Raw genomic sequence first — 16,564 nt, 5'->3', positions numbered from 1 at the left:
AACAATAAAACAAAAACATTTATGTTTTATGTCAAGCTTTTGGTGGAGTACAAGCTTAGCTATTGCTAACCGGACACTTGTACTTGTACTCACGTATGTAATGAAAGTTTATAATTATTTGAAAACGGTATAAGTTATTTGAGGCAAATAATAACAGAAGATAACTAATTCATTATGATTAAAGAAGAGTTTTATTACTAAAAATGTTGATAAGCAAAGCTGAAGTAATTGGAGAAAGAAGATAACAAAAGTCTGGAATATTAAACAATTGCTGATTTTTGAAAATTCAGAAAGGAGAAGAGATATATTTTAAAAGCAAGTATCCATCACTTTCATTTCGACTCTGACCCCACTCTACATCTCCATATGCTATAAATGTAGGTTTGATGATATAAATGCTGGTTTGTCTTCCCTCAACCTATCTTCTAAAATAAGTCCTACAGTCACCATTTCCCTGTGTGCTCCTACATTTATCTTGGACCCAAACTGATCTTCTCCATGATTGGCTTTACCAGTTTTTTCCATTCTTCAGTAAATAATTTGTGTCAGTATTTTGCAATCATGACTTATTAAATTGATAGTTCAGTAATATTCACATGTGGTCACTGGCATTCTTTGTAAATGGAATTATTACATTCTTGTTGATGTGTGTGTGTGTGTGGGGGGGGGGGGGGAGGGGGGGGGGGGTTATTTTGACTGTCTCATACATATTGAACAAGAAGTGCAATAATTTTGTCACAGCTGCATCTCCCAAGGAGGGCCTCAATAACTTTAAGGCCTGCCATCTACTTCCGGGGCCAATGCTCTAGTGTCCTCTTTTCGCAGTTTCGTATCTCCCACCTCATCCTCATCTACTTCTTCTTCCATTTCAATAACACTGTCTTCCACTTCATTCTCTGTGTATAGTTGTTCTATATACAAAATCCATTGAAAACATTAAAAGACTGATTTTATTCCCCGCATGTAAGCGACGTGGGGCAGTAACTATGGTCACAGCTTGAACTTACAACAACACATTTTCTGGAATGTTTTGAAGAACAGAAATGTATGTGCAAAGTTTTTCCTGCGCACCTTGACTTTCAAATGAAAATGACGATGCATTGATGCCTGCCAAGACTTGATTGAAATGTGGACAATTCTTTTCAAGGCAAAAACCATCATGGGTGACAAGACACGGTTTTATCATTACGAACCTATCACAAAATGACTAAGTTCAGAAACTTACAAGAAGGGAAAATGATAAGACGACATAACTGACAGTGAAGGCAGTGTGACAACCAAGTCGAACAATATCCTAAAGAAGAACTTTTAAGACAATTTCACATGACTGTCTGTTCCTCTCAAGTGGGGGAGGGACTACGTACAGCACCTGAAGCATTAAAAAACCATCTTAACTTTTCTTTACTTTTTATTATTCTAGACTCAAAAATTCTTAGACTGATGGGATACTCCTTCCACCTTTCCCTTCTTTTCTTAGAACTGCCTTGCAATCTGTGCTCTTGATAATAATACAGCCACTACTACTTTCTCTGCAAGTTTCTCTAATGTGAAACAACTAGCTCTTTACTCGTATGAAGTGCTGAGTGCTACTGACAAGTGATTTCAAATTGATCCCATATTTCTGGATTTCCGGAAGGCTTTTGAGACTGTACCACACAAGCGGCTTATAGTGAAATTGGGTGCTTATGGAATATCATCTCAGTTATGCGACTGGATTCATAATTTCCTGTCAGGGAGGTCTCAGTTCATTGTACTCGACGGAAAATCATCGACTAAAATATAAGTGATTCCTGGCATTGCCCAAGATAGTGCTATAGGCTCTTTGCTGTTCCTTATCTCTATAAATGATTAGAGAGACAATCTGAGCAGCCAGCTTAGGTTGGTTACAGATGACGCTGTCGTCTATCGACTAGTAAAGTCATCAGAAGACCAAAACATATTGCAAAATTATTTAGAAAAGATATTCAAAAGGTGAAAAAAATTGGCAACTGACGCTAAATAACGTAAAGTTTGAGGTCATCAACATTAGTACTAAAAAGACTCCATTAAACTTTGGTTACATGGTAAATCAGTCAAATCTAAAGACTGTAAATTCAGATAAATACCTATTACAAACAACTTAAATTGGAAGGAACACATGGAAAATGTTGTGGGGAAGGCTAACCAAAGGTTGCGTTTTATTGGCAGGACACTCAGAAAATGTAACAGGTCTACTATGGAGACTGCCTACACTACACCTGTCCATCCTCTTTTAGAATACTGCTGCATGGTGTGGGATCTCCACCAGATAGGATAGACAGAGTACATCAAAAAAATTCAAAGACAGGCAGCACAATTTGTATTATCGTGAAAGAGGGGACAGTGTGTCATGGAAATAATACAGGATTTGGGATGGACATAATTAAAACAAAGGTGTTTTGTATTGTGGAGGAACCTTCTCACGAAATTTCAATCACCAACTTTCAGCTGTGAATGTGAAAATATTTTGTTGACGCCAACCTACATGGGCAGAGCTCATATAGAAAGATATCGGTGTTTGTTCTAACCACATGCTATACAAGTTTGGAATAATAGAGAATTGTTATGGAGATTTGACGAATCCTCTGCCAAGCACTTAAATTTGATTTGCAGAGTATCAATGTAGATGTAGATGCAATTTCCCTATAGGAGGCAAATAAACGTCTCCTTGCCAGGCATGCTTCTACAGCCTCGCATTTTCTCTGTAGACATACCTACTAACATATTTTAACATTCTTTCAGTTTCAGTTTTTAAATGCCTGTATTCCATTTTGCCTGATTCCTTTGTAGTGTTTTTATATTTTCTCCTTTTGTCAAATAAATTCAATATCTCCTGTGTTATCCAAGGATTTCTACTGGGTCCTGTCTTTTTGCCTATTTCATAATCTGCTGTTTCTCTATTTCATCTCTCAAAAGTATCCCTTCTACTGCATCCCTTTCCCCATTTCAGAATTTGTTGCCTATTTCTTCCTCTGAAACACTCACAACTTCCAATTCTTTCAATTTTCCAAGTTCCATATCCTTAATTTCCCACCTTTCTGCAATTTCTTCCATTTCAGACTGCAATTCCTAACCAATAAATTATCGTCAGTGTGTGAATATGCCCCTGGAAATGTTTTGCAGTTAGAATCTGGTTTCAGAATCTCTTTGTTAGCTTTATACAATCTATCTGAAACATTTCAGAATCTCTTTGTTAGCTTTATACAATCTATCTGAAACATTTCAGTGTCTCCAGATCTCTTCAATACACACAACCATCTTTTATTTGTCTTAAATCACGTGTTAGCAATGATTAAATTGTGCTCTGCGCAAAATTTTAGCACATTGCTTCATTATTTGTCTCAGCCTATGTTCTCCTACAACTTTTCCTTCTATTCCTTTCCCTACCATCAAATTTCAGTTCACCATCACAGTTAAATTTTCTTCTCACTTAACTATTGGAATAATTTATTTAATCTCATCATATGTAATTTGAATCTCTTTACTTTACCATCTGTTAAGTTAGTAGATATATAATTCGAACTACCATTACGGGTGTTGGTTTCCTATCTGTTTTGGCATACCCAAATTTACCCACATTTCAATTTTTTATCCATTATTAGATCTGTGCCTGCATTACTCCTGTTGATTTTGTATTTATATTTCTGCACTCCCTTGACCAAAAGTCCTGTTCCTCCTGCCACTGCTCTTTACTTCCCACAGACCTATCCATTTCCCTTTGTAAATTGTCTAACCTGCTTACCCAATTAAGGGAACTAACATCCCACACCTCTGGCCTGTGAAACACCAGTTTTGTTTTCCTGATGATATCATCGTCCTGAGTAGATGCCATCTAAAGACCCTAATGTCGGAGATTTTAAATTAGGAATATTTTACCCAGGAAGATGCCGCCATCATTACGCAAAACTGTTCACATTACTTTGTGATGCGTCAGCACAGTTATTCCAAGCATCATCATCAGCCGGATTGTGCATTATCTGAAGATAGCCTACTACTAGAGGCTGTAACCAGGCATATTTTTAATAAATGACTGTGCAATTGAGACTGTTTTTTACTACTTTTAGCTACAGAAAACCTGAATCAGAATACCCAGCCAGCAATCAGAAGCTCTCAGACAGCAATGTTCCCCTGCATTCCTCAAATAAAGATCATGACTATTCTTCATAATTTAATCTAAAGTGATTCTCTAAAGTTATCTAACAACACTACAACTTTTTTCTATGACTTTTGATTATTTCATATTTACTATTTTTTAATGATAATGAAAGAAAATTGTGACATGCATATCTGCCTTACTTTGCAAGCGAGCCTTCTCGGCCTCTGTGCGCTTTTCTTCATTTCTCTTCTTTTCCTGTGCAGATATTGATTTCAGTAATGCCTCTTCTTTTTGTTTCAGTTCTTCTTTTTCTTTTCTTATCTGATCCATTTGCTGAGCCTGTTTGTCAAGTTTTTACAAAAGGTAAAATAAAATATCTGATAACATTAAAAATATAACTATGAAAACTTAACATTATAATAAGTTTACATTTTGGAATAACAAAAGATAGCATAAATATCTTGAAACCTTTTTCTGATTATTGGGACAAGAGGAGAACCCATAAGGAGGAGGGAGGGGGATTGTCAACAGCAATACTCTTTGTGCAAATGTGACATTTTGATTTGGGAGACAGAAATTCAAGAGAACATTACAATAAATGTACAAGGACTATCTGTCGTCTTTGAAAAGATGAAGCAAACTACCTAATGGAAGAGGAGTAAATGGCATTAGAAGACATGGAGCAACATAGGTGCTTATAATGGGAGACCACAATGCATGAAGAATTCTGGAGAAGATTTTTCTCCAGTAGTGGGCGAAGAATGGCTGATGATGAATTATCTTCAGGTATCATAACGTGTCTCCATCATTTTGAGGTCAAATACAGGTTTTTAAACACAGATAACGGAAACAGTTAAGTTTCACAGTGTTTACACAGTTACAGTTCAGAACCTAAAATGTATGGTTTCTTTTCTTCCATACCCCCTGCATCACAGATGTGACCAGCACTAGTCAGATACTCTCACATGTTGCAAAATTTGTGATACATATATTCTCATTTTCTCCAAAGTCATCACAATGTAGCAAATTTTAGCGTAGCATTCTAGGCCCAACCATGTCTTTTTGATGTCCAAACATAAGTTGTGCCTCTCATCTTAAATCACAATAGCCATAATTTCAATTAGACTGAATGGCTGGCCAGTATTTATGTTCAGTTGGTAGAATTACTCTACTGCCAATAGATATGGAATAAGCTATATTTAGCTTTTGCAGCTATTAGCTTCCTTAGGAAAGAACTGGCTGTTTCAAAACTTGGGTACAGTTGTTGCTATTTTTAATGTATTTATCAGCAGTGCAGCAATTTAACCTCCTGAAGATACGTACAGGCCAACCTAGCTTTTGCAATGTATATTTTATCAACTGCCACAAGCACAGACATCAGAATGGTAGTCTATCACTCTTGCTTTGAGTAAATTATTCATATGTCATAAGACCCCTAGGACTAGAGAGTGAGAGAGAGAGAGAGAGAGAGAGAGAGAGAGAAATACCATATATAAATTAATTTAGGGACGTGAATGTTGCCAAACAACAGGGATCATGTCAACCAGTATTAGAAAATCTAAAAATACTATCTACTCTTTCTCTTTTTAATTAAAAATCAACATGTACATAACTTTCTCCATTTCAACCAAAATGATTGCACTCGCCACAGACAAAATTTTAAACTCCAAACACATTGTTTAAAACTCTATGCCCAAACACAAGAGCACATCCAGTTAAAAATTTACAATGAAACAGAAGGCAGTAATATAATGAACAAGGAGATATGGTCACTGAAAAGATTACTCTATATCTGCCTGGTGGAAAAGTATGTCCCTCCTACTAAAAAATTCTTTGAGGACAGTTTTACAGTCTGAACAAGGAAGTTATACATTTATTGTAATGTGACAAAAGTCATGGGATAGCTCCTAAAATCATGTCAGACCATCTCCTGCCTGGTGTAGTGCAGCAACCCAAGGTGGCATGGACTCGACAAGTCACTGGAAGTCACCTGCAGAAATACTAAGTCATGCTGCCTCTACAGCCATCCACAATTGTGAAAGTGTAACCACTGCAGGATTCTGTGCATGAACCAACCTCTCGACCACATCTCATAAATTTTCAAATAGTTTCATGTTGGGCGAAGCGGGTGGCTAACTCATTCGTTTCAATTGTCCAGAATGTTCTTCAAACCAATTGCGAACAAATGTAGCCCACTGACATGGCACAATGTCATCCGTAAAAATTCCATCACTGTTTGGGAACTTGAAGTCCATGAATGGCTGCAAAGGATCTCTGAGTAACCGAACATAATCATCTCCAGTTAATGATTGGTTCTGTTGGACAAGAGGACTCAGTCTATTCTGAATAAACACAGCCCACACCTTTATGGAGTCACCACTAGTTTGAACAGTGCCTTGTTGACAACTTGGGTCCATGGCTTCATGGTGTTTGCGTGACACTTGAATCTTCCCATCAGCTCTTAATAATTGAAACTGGAACTCTTCTGACCAGGCCACAGTTTTCGAGTAGTCTAGAGTCCAACCAATATGGTCATGCGCCCAGAAGGGGCACTGCAGGTGACGTCGTGCTGTTAGCAAATACACTTGTGCTGGTTGTCTGCTCCCATAGTCCATTAATGGCAAATTTTGCCCAATGGATATGTTTATCATGCATCCCACATTGATTTCTGCTGTTATTTCACACAGTATTGGTTCCTTTTAGCACTGACAGCTGTATGGGAATGCTGCTGCTCTTGGTTATTAAGTGAAGGTTGTTGGCCACTGATTTGTCCATGTTGAGAGGCAATGCCTGAAATTTGGTGCTTTTGGCACACTCTTGACACGGTGGATATCAGAATAATGACTCCCCTAACAATTTCCAAAACGGTATGTCCCATGCGTTTAGCTCCAACTGATACACTAGTCATAGTTTTTAGCTTACTGTTAATAAGTGTCAAATCCAAAAACAAAACAAAACACAAACATGGGAGGGGTAAGCAGTACGCACTTTCCTAGTAATAATTATTTGTTTTAGTAATAATAATTATAATAAGCTCAAAAATCAGATCTGATTAACAAGCAAATCACAAGCTAAAGATTCAGAACTTCAGTATCTACAGAAATGATAAAGGGTCATAGTAACTAACCTTGTAGTCAACAATCAATGTAGGGTATTGTTTATATACAGGATACACATCTTTTGTAACTGGAGAAAATGTAGCTAGGTACTTTCTTGGATGTACATCACTGCTTGTAGTTTCCAATAAGTAGTATACTTTGGATATGAAGCGTTTCATATCAATTGGATTTTGGTTGCGATAGAAAAACTGTAACAGAGGCATCACAGAAAAAAAACATGGTAACACTCAGTTCCTGTATTAACATCAATTAGTACTACACAACTCCAAGAGAGTTATTGAAATGTTGTTGTTGTGGTCTTCAGTCCTGAGACTGGTTTGATGCAGCTCTCCATGCTACTCTATCCTGTGCAAGCTTCTTCATCTCCCAGAACCCACTGCAACCCACATCCTTCTGAATCTGCTTAGTGTAGTCATCTCTTGGTCTCCCTCTATGATTTTTACCCTCTACGCTGCCCTCCAATAGTAAATTGGTGATCCCTTGATGCCTCAGAACATGTCCTACCAACCGATCCCTTCTTCTGGTCAAGTTGTGCCACAAACTTCTCTTCTCCCCAATCCTATTCAATACTTCCTCATTAGTTATGTGATCTACCCATCTAATCCTCAGCATTCTTCTGTAGCACCACATTTCGAAAGCTTCTATTCTCTTCTTGTCCAAACTATTTATCGTCCATGTTTCACTTCCATACATGGCTACACTCCATACAAATACTTTCAGAAACGACTTCCTGACACTTAAATTTATACTCAATGTTAACAAATTTCTCTTCTTTAGAAATGCTTTCCTTGCCATTGCCAGTCTACGGGGGGGTTTATATCCTCTCTACTTCGACCATCATCAGTTATTTTGCTCCCCAAATAGCAAAACTCCTTTACTACTTTAAGTGTCTCATTTCCTAATGTAATTCCCTCAGCATCGCCCAACTTAATTCGACTACATTCCATTATCTTCGTTTTGCTTTTGTTGATGTTCATCTTATATCCTCCTTTCAAGACACTATTGCAAAATAACTGTTAAATGTTCCATAAATAATGTGTGTTTGAAATATTTTATATTGACTGTATATAATACATCATACCACCACCAACACCACCACATCCTACACCGTTCATCATATTTGATGGATTGGCGAATGAAATTCTCCACAAATTATGGTCCTTAAACTTCCCTTCCTCTCTGATGCTATCCTCTGTGCTCAATGTCAGACTTCACCATATCACTGTAACCGAGTCTTAGTCATCATCTTGGTCTTTTGTCCCCGAGTTTCAAATCAACTTATATATAATAATAATAATAATTAAAAAAAAAAAAAAAAAATGTTTTAGAAAGACTTCCTCAGACTCATAATAGTTAATGGGACATGCAAGTCACTGAAGTAGCATCCTATTAGAAAAACTTGCACCATGTCATTGAGCCACATGATTAATAATAATAGTAGTTAATTGCAATGGAGAGAGCAGAAAGACAGCTGAATTAAGTGTGTTTTTCACATAACATATGGCAGTACAGTAGAGAGTAGTTTGGAAAGGTCTTCCACTAGCAAGGCTTTACCTTTGAAGGTGTGCTTCATCTACATCTATATCTATATCATTACTCTGCTATTCACAATAAAGTGCCTGGCAGAGGGTTCAATGAACCACCTTCAAGCTGTCGCATTGAAGTACGTGCTATATTTCGAACTTCTGTAAAACTTTGCCAATCTTGGGGATTTTGTGTTCTTCTAAATTTGGCATGCTTTTTTCGTTGCTTCTGCAACAATAATCTGATCCGTTTTGTGTACTATGGGGGATCAGTACCATCACTTATTTTATGTGGTATATATCTCTCAATTGCTATCAATGTTTGAAAACATTCCACAACTTTTCTACACTTACATGATCAGATTGGAAGGAGTGAAGACTGTATCTTAAAAAGGTGTTAAGAGCATTTTTATCAGCTTTTTTAAAGAGAGATACTTTGTGTTTCTTTTTGATGGTTGTAGGTGTTACGGTTTTCAGCCTAGCAGCAACTGCCTTGTGGTCGCTAATACCTGTATTCGTCACAATACTCACTATTTGTCCAGGATTATTTGTTGCTAAAAGGTCAAGTATGTTTTCGCAACCATTTACACTTCGACTGGGCTCATGAACTAATTATTCAAAATAATTTTCTGGGAAAGAATGCAGTACAATTTTGGATCATGTTATATGCCTGCTGCTGGCTTTAAACATATACTTTTTCCAGCATATCGAGGGTAGATTGAACTCATCACCAACTATAATTGTATGAGTGGGGTACTTATTTGAAATTAGAGTGAAGTTTTCTTTGAACTGTTCAGCAAATTATATCTTCTGAGTCGGGGGGTTGGTAAAATGATCCAATTAATAGTTTAGTCCAAATGTCAGGTATAACCACTACCCATACTATTTCACACGAACTATCTATTTCAGTTTCGCTACAAGGCAAACTACCTCTCACAGCAATAAATACTCCACCATCAACTGTATTTAATCTATCCTTTCTGAACACTGCTAGATTGTTTGAAGAAATTTCCAGCTTTAGCCAGCTCTCTGTCCCTACAACTATTTGAGCTTCAGTGCTTTCTATTAGGGCTTGGTGCTCTGTTTCTTTCCCAACACAGCTATGAGAATTTACAACTACAATACCAATTGTTTCTACAACTACATTACTGTGTTTTACCTGCCCACTTTTAGACGGACACCCTTTCTGTAGTTCCCTGAGAGCCTCTAACCTAAAATACCACCCAGTCCCTTCCACACTGTGTAGCCGCCTCCTGTGTGTAGTGGACTCCTGACCTATTAAGTGGAACCCGGAAACCCAGCACCTGAAGGCGTAAGTCAAGAAATCTACAACCTACATGGCCACAGAACCACCCGAGCCTCTGATTCAGATCCTCCACTCGGCTCTGCACCAAAGGACCACAGTCGGTTCTATCGACGATGCTGCACATGGTGAGCTCCGCCTTAATCTCGGAAGCAAGACTGCCAGTCTTTACCATTTCCACTAGCCGCCCAAAAGCAGACAGAACCTGCTCCGATCCAAAGCGACATGTCACTGGTACCGACAGGAGCCACCACCTGCAGTTGGCTGCACCCTGTACTCTTCATGGCATCCGGAAACACCCTTTCCACATCCGGAATGACTCCCCCCGGAATGCACACAGAGTGCACACTGGCTTCCTTCCCCTCTTTGGCAACCATGTTCCTAAGGGGCCCCATTACGCGCCTAATGTTGTAGCTCCCAACTACCAGCAAACACACCCTCTGTGAATGCCCAGACCTTGTGGGCTGAGAAGCTTCCTCTGCAACACGGTGGATGACTGCATCCAGTTCAGAGACATCGTCAGCCACAGATAACCCCCGAAACCTGTTCGTCAAATGAACCGGGGAGGCCCTACAATCGACCCCTCGGAAAGTTTTTCGCTGCCTGCCAGACTTTGGAATGATCTTCCACTCGACCACAGTGGAGGCAGTATCTGGGGGAGGTCACAGCGAGGGACCAATCGGAGGACACACAGGATGTGCTTGACGTCCCTCGCATCTTCACATCCGGTCCACCACAGTGACGCCCCTTGGCAGCAACCTCAAGCTGTAGTTCCTATCCATTACTTTAATCATTCCTGTTTGAAGCTCATAGAAATATGTAAAAAGCGAACGGTGTACTCGCCTTATTAGTACCTGGAACTAGCGGTGAGCTATTCCGGGCGATCTAACTGACACTGAGCTGTTCTAACCAAACAAACAAAAGCCTGCATGATACAAGAGTTGATACAACGGTCGATAGCAATGGCGGTACTGTACACTACACTGTCATTGAAATAGAAGGTTGTGCTTAGTAAGCACTCTAACATGCAAGAAACTACAAAAATAAACTAGTAACTACACACATGACTGAAAATAAGTCGCTCCTGTTTGAAGCTCGTAAAAATATGCAATGAACGAACGGTGTATTCGCCTTATTAGTAGCAGGAACCAGCAGTGTGCTCTTGCTGACGGTCTAACCGACACTGCAGACATTCTGTCGAGTTACAAGAGTCCCACTTTCTGAATCCTTGGAACTAATTGCAAAAAAGTTTGAGGAATGTTTCACAGAACATTTTAGGTATTTCCTGAAATCCTCCTACTTCCTGTTCAATGTAAAATATTATGAACAGACTGATGCTGTGGCAATGGATAGTCCATTATTCACCATTGGGGCGAACCTATACATGTAACATTTTGATGCAAAGTTTCTAGTTGAAACCAATGTGTTTTTATTGGTACATGGACAACAAGTTTGTTGTGTGGCTACACAGAGCAGAAAAAGTTGAAGAGTTACTGGAATATTTAAAACCTTTCACTGCTCAGAAAGCTCTGTGTGCTTGCATTTAGTTATAGTGTGCTAAAGCATAAAGATGTGCAAGCATTTACCGTGTATTCATCAGCATTATGTGTGTTCTTAGACTTCAGCCAGTCACTGTAAAGAACACTACTTACATCAAATAAATTAGTAATTTACTTGATACAAAAACATTGTTTGTCTTGGCAAATTTTTAAATACTTCATCACGTTTTGGGCCCATGCATCATGCGGTTTGCCTGAGAGAATTAGACAAACGAGACTCGAACTTGGACCTTTGCCTTTCATGGGCAAGTGCTCTACCAACTGAGCTACCCAAGCATGTCTCACGCCCCGTCCTCACAGCTTTAATTCCATCAGTATCTCGATTCCTACCTTCCAAACTTCACAGAAGCTCTCCTCCTCAGTTGGTAGAGCACTTGCCTGTGAAAAGAAAAGGTCCCGAGTTCAAGTCTCGGTCTGGCACACAGTTATAATCTGCCAGGATGTTTCATATCAGCACACACTCTGCTGCAGAGTGAAAATCTCATTCCAGAATTAGATAAGTTGTACAATGAGAAGTTACTCAGAAAAACACTGTCAACTGTTACGTTTTGTTATTTCAATAGTGATCTGCTTGGGGAAAAAAGGTAATCTAAAATGGTAGAAGAAATTCCTGTGAAGCATATCATGAAATTATATGTGAAGAATTATGACATCCTGGAAATTCTACAATACAGTACTTCTCAAGGTTTATGATATTTTTGATGATGTGATTGGAACACCATTCAGCATAGTAAAGACAATGATGTAGCCATGAAAGCATGGATAAGAGAAAATGCGAAGTTTATTTACTGACAGACAACAATCAAAGGTAAAATGTATTACTTTATGAGAGAGCACATGGGATGTAGAATAAGTTGCATTTCATATGCAAGCAACAACCAGAAGCACATATGTTAACCTTAAATCAGCAATTTCAGAAATATCAGATTGATGGGAATGAAACAATATTATGAAAAGGAAAGTTGCCACTCACCATATAATGGAGATGCTGAGTTGTAGATAGACACAACAAAAATAAAGCTTTCGGCCTATAAGGCCTTCATCAAAAATAGATCACACACAAGCACAATTGTGCACAAACACAACTCACACACACATGACTGCAGTCGAAGGAAACTGTAGCCACACTGCGAGCAGCATCACCAGTGCATGATGGGAATGGCGACTGGGTGAGAGTATGGAGGTGCCAGTGGTGGGGAGGGGAAAGGATATTAGGATAGGGGTGGCAGACAGTGTCGTGCTGCTAGGGAGCACGTAGGGACAAGGTGGAGAGGGTAGGGCATTTATGTTTAGTAGGGAGGTTAGACAGAGGGCAGGGAGAGGGGGTAGGGCAAAAGGAGAGAAGTAAAAAGACTGGGTGCAATAGCTGAATGAGGGCCTTATGTGCTGGAACGGGAACTGGGAGGTTGGGTGGGTGGGGACAATGACTAACGAAGGTTGAGGCCAGGAGGGTTATGGGAACATAGGATATATTGTAGGGAAAGTTCCCATCTGTGCAGTTCAGAAAAGCTGGTGTTGCTGGGAAGGATCCATGTAAAACTGGTTGTGAAGCAGTCACTGAAATGAAGGACGTCATGTTTGGCAGCATGTTCAGCAACCGGGTGGTCCACTTATTTCTTGGCCACAGTTTGTTGGTGACCATTCTTGTGGACAGACAGGTTTTTGGTTGGCATGCCCACATAGAATGCAGCACAGTGGTTGCAGTGTGGCTTGCAGATCACATGATTGGTTTCACAGGTAGCCCTGCCTTTGATGGGATGAGTGATGTTTGTGATCGGACTGGAGTAAGAAGTGGTGGTGGGAGGATGTATGGGGCAGGTCTTGTATATAGGTCTATTACAGGGGTATGAGCCATGAGGTAAGGGGTTGGGAGCAGGGGTTGTGTAAAGATGAATGAGTATATTGTGTAGGTTTGGTGGACAGCAGATTACCACAGTGGGAGGGGTGGGAAGCATAGTGGGCGGGGCATTTCTCATTTCAGAGCACGACGAGAGGTAGTCGAAATCCTGTCAGAGAATGCAATTCAGTTGCTCCAGTCCTGGATGGTACTGAGTTAAGAGGGGAATGCTCCTCTGTGGCCAGATGGTGGGACTTTGGAAGGTGGTAGGAGACTGGAAAGACAAGGCATGGGAAATTTGTTTTGTACAAGGTTGGGAGAATAATTAAGTCTGTGAAGGGCTAAGTGAGACCCGCTCATCACTGCAGATGCGACAACCATGGGTGGCTAGGCTGTATGGAAGGGATGGAATGGCTGGTGATTAGTAGGTTTTATATGGACAGAGGTACTGATGTAGCCATCTTTGAGGTGGAGGTCAACATTGAAGAAGGTGGCTTGTTGGGTTGAGTAGGACCAGGTGAAGCAAATGAGGGACACGTTGTTGAGATTCTGGAGGAATCTGGATAGGGAGTCCTTACCCTCAATACAGATTGCAAAGATGTCATCAATGAATATGAACCATGTTAGAGGTTTAGGATTCTGGGTGTTTAGGAAGGATTCCTCTAGATGGCTCATGAATAGGTTGGCAAAGGATGATGCCATGCAGGTGCCCGCAGCCGTACCTCAGATTTGTTTGTAGGTAATGCCTTCAAAGAAGAAGTAATTGTAAGTGAGGATATAGTTGGTCATGGCATCTAGGAAGGAGGTTGTTGGTTTGGAATCTGTCGGGCGTTGGGAAAGGCAGTGTTCAATAGCATTAAGGCCATGGGCATTAGGGATTTTAGTATACAGGGAGTGGCATCAACAGTGACAAGCAGGGCACCGTGTGGTATAGGGACAGGAACTGTGGAAAGCCAGTAGAGGAAATGGTTGGTATTTTTTATATATAGGAGGATAGGTTCCGGGTAATAGGATGAAGGTGTTGGTCTACGAGAGCAGAAATTCACTCAGTGGGGGCACAGTAATCGGCCGCAATGGGGCATCCTGAATGGTTAGGGGGTATATGGACTTTAGGAAGCATGTAGAAGGTAGGAGTGTGGGGAGTGGTATGGGTGAGTAGAGAGGTGGACTCTGGAGAGAGGTTCTAGTATGACCCTAAGGATTTGAGGAGTGACTGGAGATCCTGCTGGATTTTTGGAATTGGGTCAATGTAGCAAGGTTTGTAGGTGGATGCATCTGACAGACGGCAGAGTCTTTCTGCTAGGTAGACCTTGTGGTTCAACCACAGTGGTGGAGCCTTTATCTGCAGGTAGGATTATAAGGTCAGGATCAGTTTTTAGATGGTGGACTGTAATTCTTTTTGCGGATGTAAGATTAGTTTTCATGTTAAGGGATTTGGAGAATGATGGTGAGGTAAGGTTCGAGGCTAAGAAGGAGTCTGATTGGTAGGGTTGGTGGTGAAAACGTGTTTCCATTGTAGGGATCGTGAGTTTAAGATGAAAATTTGGCACTGCAACTATGAAATTGAAGGAATGTAGGAGACAGCCAAAATGGCAAAAATCCTTGCATCATCAGGACATGCGGGGACCAAGCAGCAATCAGTACTGTAATTGTAAACTGTCGAAGCTGCATTGGTAAAGTACCGGAACTTCGAGTGGTAAAGTACCAGAACTTCGAGCGCTGACAGAAAGCACCGAAGCTGAAATCGTTATAGGTACAGAAAGCTGGCTGAAGCCAGAGATAAATTCAGCCGAAATTTTTACAAAGGCACAGACGGTGTTTAGAAAGGATAGATTGCATGAAACCGGTGGTGGCGTGTTTGTCGGTGTTAGTAGTAGATTATCCTGTAGTGAAGTAGAAGTGGATAGTTCCTGCAAAATATTACGGGTGGAGGTTACACTCAACAACCAAGCTAGGTTAATAATTGGCTCCTTTTACCGACCTCCCGACTCAGCAGCATTAGTGGCAGAACAGCTGCGAGAAAATTTGGAATACATTTCACATAAATTTTCTCAGCATGTTATAGTCTTAGGTGGAGATTTCAATTTACCAGATATAGACTGGGATACTCAGATGTTTAGGACGGGTGGTAGGGACAGAGCATCGAGTGACATTATACTGAGTGTACTATCCGAAAATTACCTCGAGCAATTAAACAGAGAACCGACTCGTGGAGATAACATCTTGGACCTACTCATAACAAACAGACCCGAACTTTTCGACTCTGTAAGTGCAGAACAGGGAATCAGTGATCATAAGGCCATTGCAGCATCCCTGAATATGGAAGTTAATAGGAATATAAAAAAAGGGAGGAAGGTTTATGTGTTTAGCAAGAGTAATAGAAGGCAGATTTCAGTCTACCAACAGCTCAAAACGAAAATTTCTGTTCCGTCACTGACAATGTCTAGGGTTTATGGAAAAAGTTTAAGGCAATTGTAAAATGTGTTTTAGACAAGTACGTGCCAAGTAAAACTGTGAGGCACTGGAAAAACCCACCGTGGTTCAACAACAAAGTTAGGAAACTACTGCGGAAGCAAAGAGAGCTTCACTCCAAGTTTAAACGCAGCCAAAACCTCTCAGACAAACAGAACCTAAACGATGTCAAAGTTAGCGTAAGGAGGGCTATGCGTGAAGCATTCAGTGAATTCGAAAGTAAAATTCTATGTACCGACTTGACAGAAAATCCTAGGAAGTTCTGGTCTTACGTTAAATCAGTAAGTGGCTCGAAACAGCATATCCAGACACTCCGGGATGATGATGGCTTTGAAACAGAGGATGACACGCGTAAAGCTGAAATACTAAACAGCTTTTCCAAAGCTGTTTCACAGAGGAAGACCGCACTGCAGTTCCTTCGCTAAATCCTCGCACAAATGAAAAAATGACTGACATCGAAATAAGTGTCCAAGGAATAGAAAAGCAACTGAAATCACTCAACAGAGGAAAGTCCACTGGACCTGACGGAATACCAATTCGATTCTACACAGAGTACGCGAAAGAACTTGCCCCCCTTCTAACAGCCGTGTACTGCAAGTCTCTAGAGGAATGGAAGGTTCCAAATGATTGGAAAAGA

General features: G+C 40.2%; 1 protein-coding gene across 2 annotated transcripts in view; it reads right to left on the bottom strand.

The window, feature by feature from the left end:
• Window positions 1–16,564, bottom strand: part of LOC126272120 (TBC1 domain family member 31) — a 281,818-nt gene that overhangs the window by 61,326 nt on the left and 203,928 nt on the right. The window contains exons 15-16 of one of the 2 annotated variants that reach the window (XM_049974719.1): window positions 7,242–7,421; window positions 4,315–4,453 (exon numbers count right to left, since the gene is read on the bottom strand). In XM_049974719.1, coding sequence (XP_049830676.1) covers window positions 4,315–4,453; window positions 7,242–7,421 — 319 coding nt within the window. The remainder of the gene's footprint in view (window positions 1–4,314; window positions 4,454–7,241; window positions 7,422–16,564) is intronic. The other variant, XM_049974720.1, reaches the window with a different exon arrangement.

The sequence above is a fragment of the Schistocerca gregaria genome, chromosome 5 (assembly GCF_023897955.1).
Source record: "Schistocerca gregaria isolate iqSchGreg1 chromosome 5, iqSchGreg1.2, whole genome shotgun sequence".
NCBI lineage: Eukaryota > Metazoa > Arthropoda > Insecta > Orthoptera > Acrididae > Schistocerca > Schistocerca gregaria.
The sequence above is the reverse complement of the archived record's forward strand: the minus strand, read 5'-3'. Positions and strand labels throughout refer to the sequence as shown.